The sequence below is a fragment of the Triticum aestivum genome, chromosome 3B (assembly GCF_018294505.1).
Source record: "Triticum aestivum cultivar Chinese Spring chromosome 3B, IWGSC CS RefSeq v2.1, whole genome shotgun sequence".
Lineage (NCBI taxonomy): Eukaryota > Viridiplantae > Streptophyta > Magnoliopsida > Poales > Poaceae > Triticum > Triticum aestivum.
In genome coordinates, this window is record NC_057801.1 from 240,739,093 (window position 1) to 240,755,691 (window position 16,599).

The 16,599-nt window shown below is 41.9% G+C and overlaps 2 protein-coding genes across 2 annotated transcripts; both read left to right on the plus strand.

The window, feature by feature from the left end:
- The first annotated feature begins 2,230 nt into the window (after positions 1-2,230).
- Positions 2,231-10,274, plus strand: LOC123069522 (5'-nucleotidase domain-containing protein 4). The gene is made up of 17 exons (XM_044492400.1): positions 2,231-2,629; positions 2,844-2,941; positions 3,763-3,882; positions 4,179-4,268; positions 4,349-4,464; positions 4,535-4,634; positions 5,435-5,506; positions 5,578-5,625; positions 5,700-5,777; positions 5,877-5,996; positions 6,110-6,215; positions 7,099-7,262; positions 7,831-7,965; positions 8,217-8,347; positions 8,647-8,709; positions 8,796-8,874; positions 9,766-10,274. The coding sequence occupies exons 1-17, from the start codon at positions 2,317-2,319 to the stop codon at positions 9,805-9,807; spliced, it is 1,875 nt and encodes a 624-aa protein (XP_044348335.1). The 5' UTR covers positions 2,231-2,316; the 3' UTR covers positions 9,808-10,274.
- A 445-nt stretch (positions 10,275-10,719) lies between these two features.
- On the plus strand, positions 10,720-16,386 carry LOC123069523 (protein TRIGALACTOSYLDIACYLGLYCEROL 4, chloroplastic). The gene is made up of 5 exons (XM_044492401.1): positions 10,720-11,069; positions 11,467-11,701; positions 11,965-12,319; positions 12,694-13,031; positions 15,791-16,386. The coding sequence occupies exons 1-5, from the start codon at positions 10,804-10,806 to the stop codon at positions 15,986-15,988; spliced, it is 1,392 nt and encodes a 463-aa protein (XP_044348336.1). The 5' UTR covers positions 10,720-10,803; the 3' UTR covers positions 15,989-16,386.
- The last annotated feature ends 213 nt before the right edge of the window (positions 16,387-16,599 follow it).

Sequence of the window (16,599 nt, forward strand, 5' to 3'; positions counted from 1 at the left end):
GCAGGCTCGTCAGGGCTGTCACATCGTTGGAGCACCATTAGGGTATGAGCATCCTTAAAATAAAAACCACACTCGTCAAACTCAACGGTAACAGGATTTTCACGTGTAAAAGAACGAACGGAAACAAGATTTGTAATAAGATCAGGAGAGACTAAGATGTTAGATAATGACAGTGGAGTAGACGTAGACGGAAAAGATGCATGTCCTATGTGAGTAATGGGAAGTGAGGAACCGTCGCCGACGGTGATGCAAGTGGAAGTGTACACGGGATAGGAGGTGTGGAGGTTACCGGGATGAGCGGCCATATGCGCGGTAGCTCCGGTGTCAATGTACCAGTCGCCGCCGCCGGTGTAGGTGGATGGAGTGAGAGCAGAGTGCAGGGTCGGGTCCCAAGGCACGGCGGGGAAAGCGGGACCCGACGATTGTGGCGGGGCCGTCAGGGGCAGAACGACAACCCTCCTGGCTGCGACGACTGTCCATAGGAGAGAGGCCCATAGGGCGCCGCGTAGGGCTGCAGCGCGGCGTATAACGCCTGATGCGAGGGAGGCCGCGGCCAAGGATGCCAGGAGTAGGAGCACGAGGAACCAACATGAATATGCATGCACAACACTGTTTCCACGGATTCTGGCCGGCGTACCATGGGGCCGGCTAAAGCTGCTGTTGAGGGTGGGCGGCTCCTCCCTGAGCACCGTTGGCCTGCTACTGCTTGCGCCCACCACGGCGATCCCCGTTGGCAGCCGACTACGGTGGCGGGAAGGGGACCGGAGCCTGCGGGAAGGCTGGCGGGGGCGGGAGGGCCAGCCGGGGCGCGGCTGAGGCGGTGCCGGGCTCCCGCGGGTGCCGGTGGTATGGGCGGTGTGCGTGGCCCAGGTCCGCGCCATCTTCATCCGCCTCTCCTCCAGCTTGAGGTACGCCACCACCTTGGCGAAGGCCGGCTCCGGGATGAGAGTATGGTTGGAGGCAGCGTTCCCAAAGTTCTCGTTGAGATCGGCGGTGAGGGTGCTGATGAGGAGCTCATCGCCGACCGTCTCGCCGAGATCACGGAGCTCATCGGCGAGCTTTTTGAGGCGCATGCAAAAATCGTCAATGGACGAGTCGAGCTGCTGGCACCCATAAAACTCGCCGTGGAGGAGGACCTTGCGCTAGAGCTTGTTGTCGGTGAAGAGACCGTTGAGTTTGGTCCAGACGGCATAAGCATAGCCGTCGTCGTCCACCACCGTATGGAAGAGGTCCTTGGAGATGGTGAGGTAGAACCGGCGGATGATGGTGGCATCGAGGATCATCCACTCCTCGTCGTTCACCATGAGGCTGGAGTCCACGGTGCCATCAACGTGGCCATGGGGAGCAAGTACTCACGAAACACCAAGGAGAAATATCGCTTCCAAGCGGAGTAGGAGGCAGTGGATCGATCAAGAACCACCGGGACACGCTCGTGGACGTTGAGATCACGAACGAGGGTGACATCCAGACCGGCAAATGGATTGGAGGCGGTGGAGACAGAGGAGCTCATGGTGATAGTTAGGGTTACGGGTAGGATAGTGGTGGCAGAAGCGGGAGAGGGAGGATGGCGGTTGTAGGGAGCGGCGGCGGCTGCGACGCGCGGTGGCGGCTAGAGGGTAGCGGCGGCGGCTATGTGTGGCAGCATGGGGGAGCGACGGCGGCGGCACAGTGGAGGCGCAGCGGCGGCGGCGGCTAGAGTTAGGTTAGGATCATGAGCAAAACTAATACCACGTAGAATATGAGGTTTGGGCCGTACAACTCTCAATGCATTGATCGGGTGCACTAGGCACGTATATATATGATGTATAAGACGAGGGCACAACCTCAACTATACAGAAAAACTAGAAGATGGACCTACGACATACTCCCTCTGTTCCAAAAAATATGACCCAACTTTGTAGTCGAGGAAGTAATATATATGTACAATATATTCAGCAGAGCGTTTGCGTTTGTACTTTTTTTTTGACGTTTTATAAGGTGACACGAGTAGTAGACGCGAGAAGCATGGAAAACACCTTCAGCATTGAAGAGAGCAATTCAATAATTGTTGCAGGTAAGCATGAATCTGGCGTGTTAGAAAAAGAGTTAAAAATATGGGCGTATTTCAGCCTTTTTATTGAACCTGTATTTAAAATTTCTTAGGGAATTTAAAAGAGTTTTTCAAAAGTATTTCGAACTTTTTCTCAATTTACAGCGTGCCGTCGTCCCCACTCCCCCACTAACCTCCCACCTCCCCCATCCACTCCCCGCATCGCGGTCGCTCTCGGTCTCAACCAAAGGCAAACCAACCAGCACCCCAGCAGCGCGCGCGCGGCAATGGCGGACCCCGTCGAGCTCGTGCGGCGCCTCTGCCTCCGTTTCCCGCCGCGTCGCTCCAGAGTGCCGTCGCCACAGCCGCGATGCCTCGTCAGGGCTCGCCTCCGCCTCCCGGGCTCTGTCCTGTCGCTCCGGTGCCGCGCGCTCGACGCCAGCAAGCCGTCGGCAGTCAAGGGGGAGCCGAGCGAGGAGTACGACGACGATGAGGAGCCGTACTTTTCCGTGACATCGTCGAGGCTGTCGGAGGTGGACTACCTCGGGGAGAGCACCAAGGGGGATTTGAACGTGCGCAGGAGGCACCTCGACGCGCTCGGTGAGCTCCGACTTCCCTAATTCTGAGCTACTTCCCCCTCTCTGCTGAGCGGATGCCATTATGTTGATGAAACTATTGTGGCGACACCACACGATCATTTGTCTGCCAAAAGCATCAGGCATAATATACTCTTTTTCCCGATGGAACGCACCGTAACAGTATCAGAATTATGCTAGAAATTTGCTCTAATTACTCCTAAGTTCTTGAATTTCAGGTGGGAATGGACAGTCAACATTGCATGGTCCTATAGAGCAGATAGCTTGGAAAGAAGCGAGACAAGCTGAAACGTTGCTCAGTGACCTGGGAATTGCAGTAATATTCTACTCCGTACCCCATTAGCATGATTTTCACCTTGCTGATGTTTGGTATGCTTCTTCTATTCTTTCGTGTTATGTAACATTTATTTTATAGAACTCTTACTAATGTTTCGATCAATGTTACTTAGAACTTCCGCCTAGAATCTTCCTTTTTTATAAAAAGTAAAAATAGAAATCTGCTTCCTGGACCTCAGTTTGTGATGAAATAGAACTTTCATGGATTTTCTCATTAATTGCAATAATATCAACCGAGAAAGTAAAATAATAGTAGTATCAAGCAAAAATGATATGGTGGTAATAATATTCATAAAGCCTTTAAAGCTATATGTAATGTAATTCGATTGGATTATCTATAGTGGAAAAATTGTTTCATGGCTGTTTTTTCTAGTGGATTGATGATTAATAAAATCCATATGTTTCTCTTTAAACACATACCTAATTTATTTGCAAAAAAGGCTACCTAATTGCACTTCACTTATGTTTCTCTTATTTAGAAGTAGTTTGAAATTGCCCAATATTTACTCATTTAGTGAATAGTAACTGCAGCGGAAACATGATAATGGCAAAAACAAAAAATATTACAAAAATTGACAAATAGACGATACTCAAGTTGCAAGTAAACGTTTAACTTTAAATTCTGGACAGTGGAACAATAGATTTGTTTTGCGGTTATTCTATGACTGCTAATGTTTTATTCTGAACTTCCATTGTTTTCCTTTTTCTTTTGCCAATCATATCTTGATCGAGCATCATGATGATGGAGAAATTAGTCACCCTTCCAGTGACACAAGATTGCTGTCTATTTGCTAAATGCAGGATCCTTTAACAGTAAGGAACTCTCCTCGTGGAATTTTCTGCACCAGGACACTAAATCTTCGATCTATCAGTGTCATTGGCTATGACATGGATTATACATTGATTCATTACAACGTGATGGTACTTCAACATCCATTTTCTTGATTTGTCTACTAAATGCTCTGAAAACGAGGGATGCATATGTAGAAAATTAACATATTTGTTGAAATGATATGGCATGTATAATTCTGAAAATTACATATGCAGGACAGTATGAGTGCTAACTGCTAACTACGAGTTATCCTATTTGTAGTTTTTTCTTCTCTCCATAGAGCCTCAAATCTTGGATTAGATGAAGTGAATGTTCTTTGTGTTTTTCACTATATTATTATGGTAAAAATTATATAAAGTAACGACGTCTTGTGAAATTTGTGTAGGCCTGGGAAGGGCGTGCATATGATTATGGGATGGCCAACCTGAAGAGCATGGGTTTCCTAGTAGACGACCTTGAATTTGATCCTGACCTGGTAAGTGTACCTGTGTGTACTTTATCGTAATACCGCAGAAGGCATACATAACCCTTAGTGACATGACTACTTTTCCACAGGTTATTAGGGGTCTTATTATGGATAAAGTAAAAGGAAACTTGGTAAAAGCTGACCGTTTTGGGTACATCAAGAGGGTCATGCACGGTACCCAAATGTTGCCCACTCGTGCTGTGAGGTAGACATAGATGAGGTTTTTTTGTCAATTTTGTTGCTGCTGGAGAATTATAACTTGTGCTTGCGTGTAGTGAAATATATGGACGAGAGTTGGTGGACCTGCGGAAAGAAGATACATGGGAGTTCCTTAATACCCTTTTCTCTGTTTCAGAAGCTGTCATGTTCATGCAGGTCACTTACCTTTTCCTTAATCTGTTAACTATCTTGTGTGATGCCACTTGATATGGAGGTATTCATTTAAATAAACAACTATCATTCACATTTACATATGCTACCATCGTCAGTTGATTTCTCTCTCAAATATAGATCATTTCATTAGAAGCAGAGTATTTGTCAATGTCAGTAAAAGACTTGGTAAGAATTGCAAAAGGTGGTTTAAAATAAGGGGAAAATATGATACCAATCCTAGCTTGACAAAAGTTCTTCTTGCTATTTTAATGTGCTCTTCTCTTTCATCCATGAAAATGTGTCCTTGTTTTCTGGGGGAGCGGATTATGACATATGTTACATTTTAGGCTCGTACATTAATTTAATGTACAGAATAATTTGCAGAAATGATGACATGTGAGGATACCAGGTTGTTATTCTTTTCGGTTGTAGTGGGGTTTGTAGCAGTAATGAAAGGGGCTACTTGGTATTTACTGTGTAGTGTCAAAAAACGTCTTACATTATGGGACGGAGGGAGTAGTTTGCAGTGGGCATTTGATTAAGCATTTCCTTGAAGAAGCTCATCCAGCTTACCGTGTGTTCACAAATAGAACCGTATTTACCCCCAAGACATATACATTAACATGATTAGTCCTGCTTTAATTCATTCAGGAAATATTTGCTATGTTTTTAAAGCAAACACATAAATAAATAACAGGGTGATAACCTTGAGCCTGTCATGATAAACATTTTCTCAAGCTTAAATTGAATGATATTTTTATAATTTTATAGACATGAATGACATGTCATTCTTATTGTTTCAGATGGTTGACAAGTTGGATCAGGGGTTGGTGCCTGCTGAACTTGGGCCACTGGATTACAAAGGGCTGTACAATGTAAGAGCATTGCTGCTTCTTTTGCATGACCGTGTTTGTTGTGTATAACATTCGGAGTATGTTGATTTCAGGCTGTTTCCAAAGCACTTTTTCGAGCACATGTAGAAGGTCAACTCAAGGTAACCTTTTGTCGTTATATATTTACTTATGACTGATACTGGTCTTAAAATTTCTTTAGCTGGTTGAAATGTAGAGCGAAATAATGGCTGAGCCCGAGCGGTTTGTCGAGCCTGATCCAGAACTGCCTCTAGCTCTTCTAGATCAAAAGGAGGTTAACATATTGTCACCTTAACAGCCCATGATCCATTTGAATATTTGAGCCATTATACTACTATACTAAATGACTTATTTTCCCTTTTCAACTCATCAGGCTGGAAAAAGGTTGCTTCTTATTACTAACTCAGATTACCACTATACAAACAAAATGATGAATCATGCATTCAATCGCTTTCTTCCTAATGACATGGGATGGAGAGATCTATTTGAAATGGTGAGTATTTATGTCCCTTCTATGTTGATAACGTTGAAGGTAACTGTGTCTCAGTCTTTGCTTATCATCATACTCAAACTTCATGAAGACTAGTCGATTCTGTATTAATGTAGGTTATAGTCTCCGCGAGGAAACCAGAGTTTTTCCAAATTTCACATCCATTGTACGAGGTTGTCACTGACGATGGTTTATTACGTCCCTGTTTTAAGGCAAATTCAGGTGAAAATCTCAACATTGTTACTGCTGTGATCTAACTTCTATATTTATATTCTTAGAATCTCGACTTGTTCTGTTCTTTTTGCACTGTAATGAACCACATTCAAATTTTAGACTGCCAATATGCATGGTAATAATTGATTTGTAAGCTCAATTCTTTAAAACAAAATAAAGTATTGAATGAAATATCATATGAGTACTAGTAGACATATTTCAGATTGACCGAGAAATAAATAAATAAAAAAGGACAGACCCAGTGCATAGAAGCTCCCACACAAGGTGGGGTCTGGGGAGGGATTATAGGAACCTAGTCTTACCCCTGCAAAGTGCAATGCGGAGAGGCTGGTTCGAACCCAGGACCTCTTGGCACAAGTGGGGAGAACTTCACCACTGCGCCAGGCCTGCCCTCTTGACCGAGAAATAAATACTTGTAAAAATAAAATAACACTTCATGATAAGATAGGAATAAAAAAATTATGCATACCATTTATAAAAGCTCTAACATATGAATTTATATGATCTAAATGCAAGCTGACCATTTTATAGCCACTAAGACAAAGTGCATGTGCCAGCAACCACATAAGAGACATGTACATGTAGTTGTTTTGGTATTATAACGTGAGTCGTGAGGTTTGCTTCACTACACCCTTCTGCAAAATAATTATGGATCTTAAAGATGATTTGCAGTTATAGTTTCATTGTTCATCTTCATCCACAGATGAGCTAGCTCCCTTCCTTGGCCTTTTTATGCTTACGTAGCTAGATCCTGCAACTTTGATGTCTTGTTTCTTTTCTGTTCATGTGTCTGTTTCTGATGTGCCGGCTTGACCAGGATTTTTTGTGTGTGTTGACTGACTTATTACTCTTCTCTTAATTGGGTATTTAGGTGGCTTGTACTCTGGTGGTAGTGCTCAGATGGTTGAGAAGTCACTAGATATTCATGGAGATGAAATATTATATGTGGGGGACCATATTTTTACAGATGTGAGCCAATCAAAGGTTCATTTACGATGGAGGACAGCATTAATATGCCGAGAACTGGAAGATGAGGTTAGGTTGCTTACTTTTCTCACCAATTAATACAAAACCGAGTTCCAAATAGCATTTATAATTACTATATCACATTCTAGGTATACGAATAGGAGGTAAATAAGCTTTTTTTAATCAAAAGTTTATTAGTCTATCACTGGTAGCTTCCCTGTATTGCATTTTATTTCTGAACTCATTTTAACATAATTTACTTGCTTGAGTAAATTGCACCAGAGGTCCTTAGACTTTTCCCATTGCCCCACTTAGGTACATAAATTCGTCACCTTCTTTGGTCCCTAAACTCAGCATAAGCATGAAGCATGCTACTTAGGTCTATCTATTTTGAACTGATGAAATCACAATTTTAGAGGGATCTAAGTACTTTGCAGCATGTTGATTTGGAGGGACTGAGTTCTGATGATGCAGTTACCTATTAACCATGTCGATTTGAAATATTTTGCATCTGTTGATCCTGAATTCTCTGAAACAGAACCCAGAAAAGGATTATATTTAGTTTTAATGTTTGTGCCATATTGCTGATAAAAGTATCTTTGTTCTAGCTACCAATTTTCCCCCTCCTGTATTGCAGTTTGACGCACTAATCAAAAGCCATGCTCAGAAAGAAAAGCTTGTCACACTTATACAACAAAAGGAAATTGTTGGAGACCTTTTCAACCAACTTCGCCTGGCTCTGCAGAGACGCACAAATTCACGCCCTGCACAGGTAGTAGGGTGAAGAAATGCCTTTGTAAGATTTAACATGTTCAATTTTCTTTCCCTCGTGTAGCTTGAGATTTTACCAATTAACAACACAATTTCAGCAATTCACTGAACACTGGTGCAGCATAGAAACTACCTACAGCTTAAGCCAAAAACAAAGATAGTCTCGTGATTTTGTTTCTGCTTGCAGGCTCTGACGATTTTGTTGAGTTCTTAATATGCGTGCGCTAATATCTCGATTTCACTCTTTTCCAGACGCTTGCTGCAACTTGTATGAATGATCAGGAGCTTACAGAAAGTATGCAAAAGTTGCTCATTGTTATGCAGAGATTAGATGAAAAGATCGTGCCATTGCTGGAATCAGATGGAGAACTTTTCAATAAAAGGTATAACAATCACTACTGCCAAGTTCCTATGAGCATGTTTTATGTCAAAGACGTACATCAAATGTGTCGTTTCCAGCATATCTTCCACATCAAATGTGTTCCTTGCAGAAGAAATGGCTGTTAAGTTTGGCAGCTGTAAAAATTTCAGGGCATAACTTCTATTTTGCTTCTTATTTCTAATGTCTACAATTCCCGTCACTCTGGAACTAATGTCCTATGTCGTTCATATATCTCCTGGTTCGTTGCATACGATCTAATTGTAGCAAGATAAACTAAGCAAATGTTATTTCCTCTTTAAGATGGGGTTGGCTGTCACGCGCTGGCCTATGGGACAAGAGTCATCTAACCAGGCAAATTGAGAAGTGAGTGGTTATGTTTTCATATTGCTGCATATTTTACAGACCACTGGCTTATTTGTGTAAATGCAACTATTTTTCCTTTGTTGTAGATATGCTGATATATACACTTCAAGGGTTTCAAACTTTCTACACTATACTCCATTCATGTATTTTCGATCACAAGAACAGGTAAATGCACAGATCCATATAATATTGTGTCCTGTTACCTTTTGTCATTTTGCATTGTGCTCGAGTTTATTACCTGAGCCTTTAGAGTGGCAATTCTCCACTACAATCACTGAAGACACGTTATAGCAGTAAAGGGATGACACAATCACTCCTGCAAATGCCTTGGAATATGTAAAAAGAATGTTAGACATGGTTTTAGGAAAGGGCATTCTGTTGATTTGCCTAGTGAAGTTATTTTCTTTGCCACTTGCCTTCAAGTAGTTCTCCTCTTGCTAAGAGCGTTTTGTGCCAATGGGAGTAGGCAGAGGTAGAATATACTCCCTCCGTCCCATAATATAAGAACGTTTTTCAAACTAACAAAGCTTGAAAAACGTTCTTATATTATGGGACGGAGGGAGTACTATTTATCATATCTACTTGATGTCGTGAAACTACCAACGCAGCACATTGAAAAGTACTCCAGGTCACTTGAACAATCTGCGTACCTGAAAATCACCACAATAGCTGTTACTGTGTTACAAATCTGTAAAGAAAAACAGTAAAAGAACATCGACATGAGCACACTATTTGTACTCCCTCCGTTCCTAAATGTAAGTCTTTCTAGAGATTTCAATATGGACTACATACGGAGCAAATTAGTGAATCTATACTCTAAAGTATGTCTATATACATCCGTATGTAGTCCATATTGAAATTGCTAAAAAGACTTATATTTAGGAACGGAGGGAGTACATGCTATACTAACTATGTGGCCTCCACTTAAATTTGTTGAAAACAAGCCTAGGGTACGTGCTACATTGACATTGGTTGCATCGACGAATTACTCTGTTGTATCCACAACTGTTCGTTGTTTCACTATGAATTGTTGCTAATCCTTTAAGCACCTCTTAGACGCTTGCACACGACGTCCATTCTTATTCCGGCGATCAATAACATTGGTGTCAACGAGTTCCCTCTATGTCTAATCACGCGCGGAGACTGGGCGATGGAAATAAGAAGAATTGCAAGTTGGTAAGGACTGTGTGGCCGTAGTTGCTGGGCTGCACCAAGCTCCTGGATACTGGGCAAAGACTGCTGATTCGCGATATGTTGCGATGTGTAAGTATTATTTTTTGCGGGAGTGCAAGTAATTTATATGGCCGTGTGCCAGTACAGCTAAAGTCATTAGCTAGTTGTAAGTTTTTACACGATTAGATTCTTACAGTAAGCGACTGTCGTGGTCGTTTGTTTTGGTTTGGTGAGGAATAAGAATGATGACCAGTGTGATTTTTAGCAGACCATGTGAAGTGTTACACAGCGGAGATCCGGCAGTTTATGTAACTTAATTTGTGCAAAGCTTATGTATAATGAACCGATGGAATCTCTATTCATGAATGAAAGATTTCATCTTCTCGTTGTAAGCCTATGTTCTGCATGCCGCCGGGAGGTCCTTGGTACGTGCGGTTTTCCTGGATTATTTGTGGGAATTGCCTGTTTTCAGTAAAATTCTACTGAATCCAGGCGTTTTAATTTCGCTGTATATAGGAGCATTTTTCACTGCTTGGAAAGAGTGGTCAGCTATATATAAAAAACAATAAGAAAATAGGAGCATTTTTCCTACAAAATTTGGGCTTACAACGGATTGATGTTAGATCCAGTACCAGTTTAATCATATTTTGCAAAAAGGAGAGTAATCAGCACCTATTTGCCCAGTTTACTTGTGGTGGGTTCTCTAGCAGAAATGGACGAGGCTCGTTGTTTTTTTCTGAAAAAAAAAGACCCAGTTTACATGTTATTTGCCACGTAGGCAGTCGCCATGCTCCGTCACAGCCAGCGTGGCTCGTCACCCCCCTATCTTTGGGACGCACCGCAACAGCTGCAACACTCGGACGCAGCACAAAGCGAAAGAACAATCCGAGAAAAAGCCCGGCGAAAGCGGCGTCGGCGGCGATGTTGCGGCAGATGCGATGGCTGACGGACAGGGAAGGGAGGTGGGAGCTGGACGTGGAGTCCCCGGCGACGATGGAGGGCACGGCGCGCCCGGTCCCGGGCGACCCGCTGCCCCTCGGTCTCTCGCGGGGGCCCCGCGTCACCCGCACCAAGCAGCTCGACTTCTTCCACCGCTTCATGGCCTCCCCGCTCGTCCCCTCCTTCTCCGCCTCCCGCGCCGGCCTCTCCCTCCATCACGCGCACCTCCTCCATCTCGCCCACAACTGGTAACCCCCCTCCCCTCACAACCTAACTCACCAACAATCCTGCGGGAAACGGTCCTACTTACGTATCTGCACCCTTCCAAGGATTGCCGCGGTTGATAGGTAGTGAAATGTGGTATACCAGGTGCCGATTCCAATACTGGTTCCACACGTACCAGCCCCATCCGAGTGGATGGAACATTAGTCGTAGATTTCTTAGGTAGTTGTTTCTGAATGCCTTGTGTCTGGTTATTGTGTTCGTTTATTTGAACCTTGCCTGCTTGCACGAAGACGAACTGTATAATTGCAATGATTTTAATTCATGTGTAACAAGTACTACCTCTGTAACTAAATATAAGACATTTTTGCAGTTGATCTGACCAGACTCATGTTCACTAACAACTTAATGTGATCTGTGCAGGTCATTTACTATCTTGGAGCAGCTTCATGTACAGAAGCTCGTGACAGCCGTGAAGGAGAAGCTGTCAAATCATCGACAAGGGGTTCCCTGGTCCAATGATCTCGAGAGGCATTTGCATGACGTCATTTCTCTAGGTGTTGGCACGGAATTCTTGATCACACCAGACACGGCATTGCTGCTGGAGTTGTACAATATCAACAAGGGGGACCGAGGCAAAGCGATTATTCACCACAAGGCAAAACACCTGGATGCCCTTAGGCTCTTCGGCATATAGTTAGCTACTTGCGTGTATTCTGTTATGTTTGTGCTGCCATTTCTCACTAAATCTTATTTTCTTCATGCATGCCGATTAGGACATGTAGTCATCAATAGGTTGTGATGGATTTATGGAATACTTGATCTTGCTCTGTTTTGGGGATGACTGGTTTACTGAACTAATGCTACTGTTGCTGTTCTGAATGCTTGGATGAACTGAACCATTCTTTTTACTGTTTGCAGCTTCCTCAACAAAATATTACATTAGCAGCATCTTGGCCTGGATTATTTGTTGATAAACAGGGGGTGTACTGGGATGTGCCTTTATCATTGTCAGCTGATCTTGCTTCAGTCGGCTCCAGTTCTGGATTGAGTTATCATCTATTGTTACAACAGAATAGTGGGGAGCCAAAATGTTTTGGTGGTGATGAAACCAATGATGTTCCTCTCGCTCTGCTACCTGGTTTGTGTGCTAAAGCAGCTATTTCCATCAAGAGAAGTATTGATGCTTGGAGGAAGAAAGAAGACAAGCTAAAAATGGTTCAGCCTTATGATGCATTTCTCTCAGACCCTCATGTTTCATTCACTGGAATTGTTGGTAAGAATCTTACCATGTTTTACAGTTTTAGTGTTGTGCTGATAAGCTGATTACATCTTTGTAGTTGTAAAATCTGTCCTTGAGCTTCAGTGACACATTCTGTAAGCTGCTTTCAAGAAAAGTTCTTGGGTCTACTTGCTTAGAGGTTATGTTTTTGACAACATTTTCACTCACATGCCATGTCCTGCTCATTGTCACATTTCAAGAATATATGATAATATGACCAACATTTTCCCTAGTGTTCCAATGTATCACAAGATTTTGCAAGTCAAAAATGGATATATTATCGCGAACTACTTTATAGCCCTGTATTGGATTTATAGGTCGCCAGCACCAAATTGTTTACTGTTTTCTGCCTCATTTTATTCATTCAGGTGCTGTAGCCAGTGGTTCTTTGGGAGATTGTTCAAAAAGAATTATAGTGCCGGACGAAATGCGAAAAAGCAATGCCTTCAGAGTATTCCACGAGAGGAATAAGTTTGCTGCATTTGCAGACCTCTTTGCTTCTGTTACTTTTACAGCTCAACATGGAAATTTCCAGAGGCTTTTCCTGGATTTGACCAGGGTCAGTGCCCGATTAGATATATCCTCAGGATCTTTGTTCTTACGTGGTGCTTCTCGATTAGCGCAAGATTTTTTCTTCTCTAGACGGCCTGATTTAGAGACATTCTGTGATGTTTGTCCAGATGTGATTGTTTCTCTTCAACAACAGGTGAGTCATATTTTTCTTCCATTTCACTTTGTGCTCTGTTACCTAGAACTAGAAGGTCATTCTGTACGCAGACTGTCATGCCACAAAGCAAGATACTCTTACTCTCTTTTTTCAGATTTGATCTGTCAAATCATTTCGATATCTTTTTTAGTTCAGCCAATAACCCTAAGGTGGAAGAAATTTTGTCTGACATGCTTTGCTATTTGATTAATCAAGGTATCGAAGAGCTTAGTTATACTGTCACTTTCTAGCAGGAATAGGTTGACACAATGCTATTATATATCAAACAACATACGTGCATCTCTATGTTTTCTTTAGGAAAACTTGATTGGTGTCCTTTTTTTTTTTGACAAAGAGGGCTCTCCCTCCGATTTCATTTAACAGAAACCACAATGTCTTACATCTACCAGACAGAAAATATAAAGCAGCATATGCTATATATGACCTAGAGCACCTAGATATATCAAGGTGATCCACGATCATCTGAAGATCCACCAGGGGCTTCAGTGCACCATCAGAAGGCACCCAGGACGATGAGAAGCAATGCTTTGAGACATTGCTTATGCTAACATAGGGGAGTTTTTTCCACTTCCTAACTACATAAAGAAAGGAGCAGAAACAAAGTGCACATGTTTCATCTATTACAGGTTAGTACATGAGCAGACAGAGACGGTAGAACAGCAAAAAGGCCAAAAGTAGCTCCTTCGTCATCTTGCACTTCCACGGATCTTCATTGTATCCTGAGCACAGCAAAATGCCATCCCTCGACTGCACGAAACACTTCACTTGCTGTCTGCTCAAGCATTCTTACCACCCACTTCAGCTTTCTTTGATTTTCCTGCTTTTTCTGCAAAACAATCCAATCACTAAGTCATCTAGCAACCATATTAACAAGGACACAAGGGGGAGGCGGACGCTTGGTCTATGAGGACATTTACACCCTATATGGAAAAAAAAGTACTTCAATAAAAAGTCAAAAAATTCTGAAAATATTTTTGAAATAAACTTGATCTTCCATTGTACTCGTGAGAAAAATTCCACAAAAAGAAAATCCCCCTTTGACTTCTTTTCAAAAAAGACAAATTTTTGGCCAACATAGTGTGAATAGTGACCTATAATAGCAAATAAATGTTGTCTTTTTCGCTATGAAGTCAACATTGGTTTTTTTTCTTGAAAACTTATATACTTGCAAAAGTAAGTCAAGTTTATTCTAAAAATAGTTCTTAACTATTTTGACTTTTTGTTTAATTATTAAAAAAATCCCCATATAGGGTGTATATACAACCAGGTTCTGAAGTGTATTTCCCGACACAAGGGTCGGTAATTTTTGCAGTGTCAAAGATAGTACTATTTCTTCTTTTCCAAATGGTCCAAAAGACCACAGCCACTCCAGTAAACATCAGATGTTTGTCATCAGCTCTAAAATTATTCAACCAACTATTGAGTAAAGCATCAGTATTGTCAGGTAAGTCAATCAAATTGAAAGCACATTTTAAAATATTTCACAGCATTCTAGCCAAGGAGCCTTTCATGAACATATGATCAATAGATTCATCTAAACTACAAAAAGGGCAAGCCCTCCTACCAATCCATCCTCTTCTAATCAAGTTTCTTTGGATAGGATACTGTTTCTAAGAACTAGCCACATGAAAAATCTTTACTCTCTGTGGAATTTTAGTTTTCCACATAAAGCGATTGGTGTCCTGTAATATGTTAATTTTATCTGGGTACTACCTCCGTCCTGGTTTATTGGTCCTCATTGTATTTCGTCCTAAATTTTGACCATAAATTTAACTAACAAAATGTTCATGCATGTCACAAAAAGTTATATCTTTGAAAACTATATTCAAATATGAATCCGGCGATATAATTTTCATTGACATGCATTAACATTTTGTTAGTGAAATCTTTGGTCAAAATTTGGCACAGATTACAAAGGGGACTAATAAACCAGGACGGAGGTAGTACCATTTTTCTTGAAAGCAATAAGCAAATTGTTAGGAGGAGGTATCCAGTAATTGAACTCTGCTAGTTACCATTAGTTTTCTGACTGATGGCCGGGATACTGGTTCTTTCCTCTCTCTTTTTGTTTTCTTCTATCGTTTCAGTTATTTGTCAAACTGTACACAAGGATTGGAAAAGTTGGGCACTGAGGACTAACAAGTACTTAGCAACAAGTATTAAGGGAAGCTAGCATATATTGATCTATTGCTAATGGATGCATCGCATGAGAGCTTAATCATGTTATCAGTTAGGACTAGGTTATGGTTAGATGTCGAACTCCAACTCCTTAGCTATTACTGTAAGGTGGATACTGACCCTAGAGCCTTAGAGAAAGTACGTGGTAGCTGGTACTATGGGTCTATGGCTTGTATTGCAAGTCCTATTGCTTATGACTTCTCCCACCAGTTACTCTGTTATTGCGGAACACATTTCATTACTGAAATCTCAGAAGCTACAGGATAATTATTTGCCACCACATGTCAGTCACACATGGAATGCCATGTATGAATACCATTTGTTTCAAGTGGCAAATACTGTTTTTTCCCCTGTGTATAGTTACCTTTTTTGGCTTGATGGTTTTTATTACTGTTAGATGGTATCACCTTCCTAGAACTTAGGAATCAGTATTGGTAAGTACTTTTTGGTTATTTTTCTCCTGTTGCCTTACTTCAATATATTCCAAGCAGATGAATTAACCAGACAGTTCATAAAGAGTTAAAAACACTCAGTAAAGCTATCCTTTGTTCTATGCGCAGATAGTTGGACCATTCAGCTTTCGTGTTGAATCTTCTGTTGCCATTGACCCAAGAAGTCCAGACCATTTTGTTCGAGTGGGCGACTCGGTCTTCGCCATTGATTGGGCCCTGAAGGTTCTGGGTTCAGCAAAGGCCACAGCTTGGTATTCGCCCAAGCATCAGGAAGCAATGGTGGAGCTTCGTTTCTTTGAGGTCTGATGAAGCATATAAAGGTTCCATCTCACGTCGAAGGTCACAAGCATAATCATGTGGGTTTATGGTCCGTTCATATAGTGCCACATGGTGTATCCCATCATATGAATGGTCGATGCTGCGTTTATCAAGCCTATGCATACAACACCACTGGATTTATCTGGGTTATATTACTTTAGACATATTGGATCATCGGTCCTGCCATGCTGCTCATCGGGTAAAATAGTTTCTGCTATAGAGTAATCCACGGAGGAAATTATTATTTCAGTTCTAGGACAGTTGTTATGTATTCACATTGTCCGTCAATTGAGAATACATTCTAATTGTATATCGTACTTTCACTGGCCACATTTGCTCTTGTTCATCAATTCATTATTACTATATGGTTTGAGAGTTTCACCTTACTCACTACTTGTTCTCAATGAATATTTTTTGGCTAGGCATCATGCCTAGGATTACTCTTTGTGACCTTGACTTTTTAAGACAATCAAAACAAAGAATAAGTTATCTTATGAAATTACCAACCTTCACTTAGCAATTGATACTAGCGACGTGAAAGACTATAATTATCAGAAAGTAATGATGCAGTAGCGTTCATACTAATCCATGCATCTAGA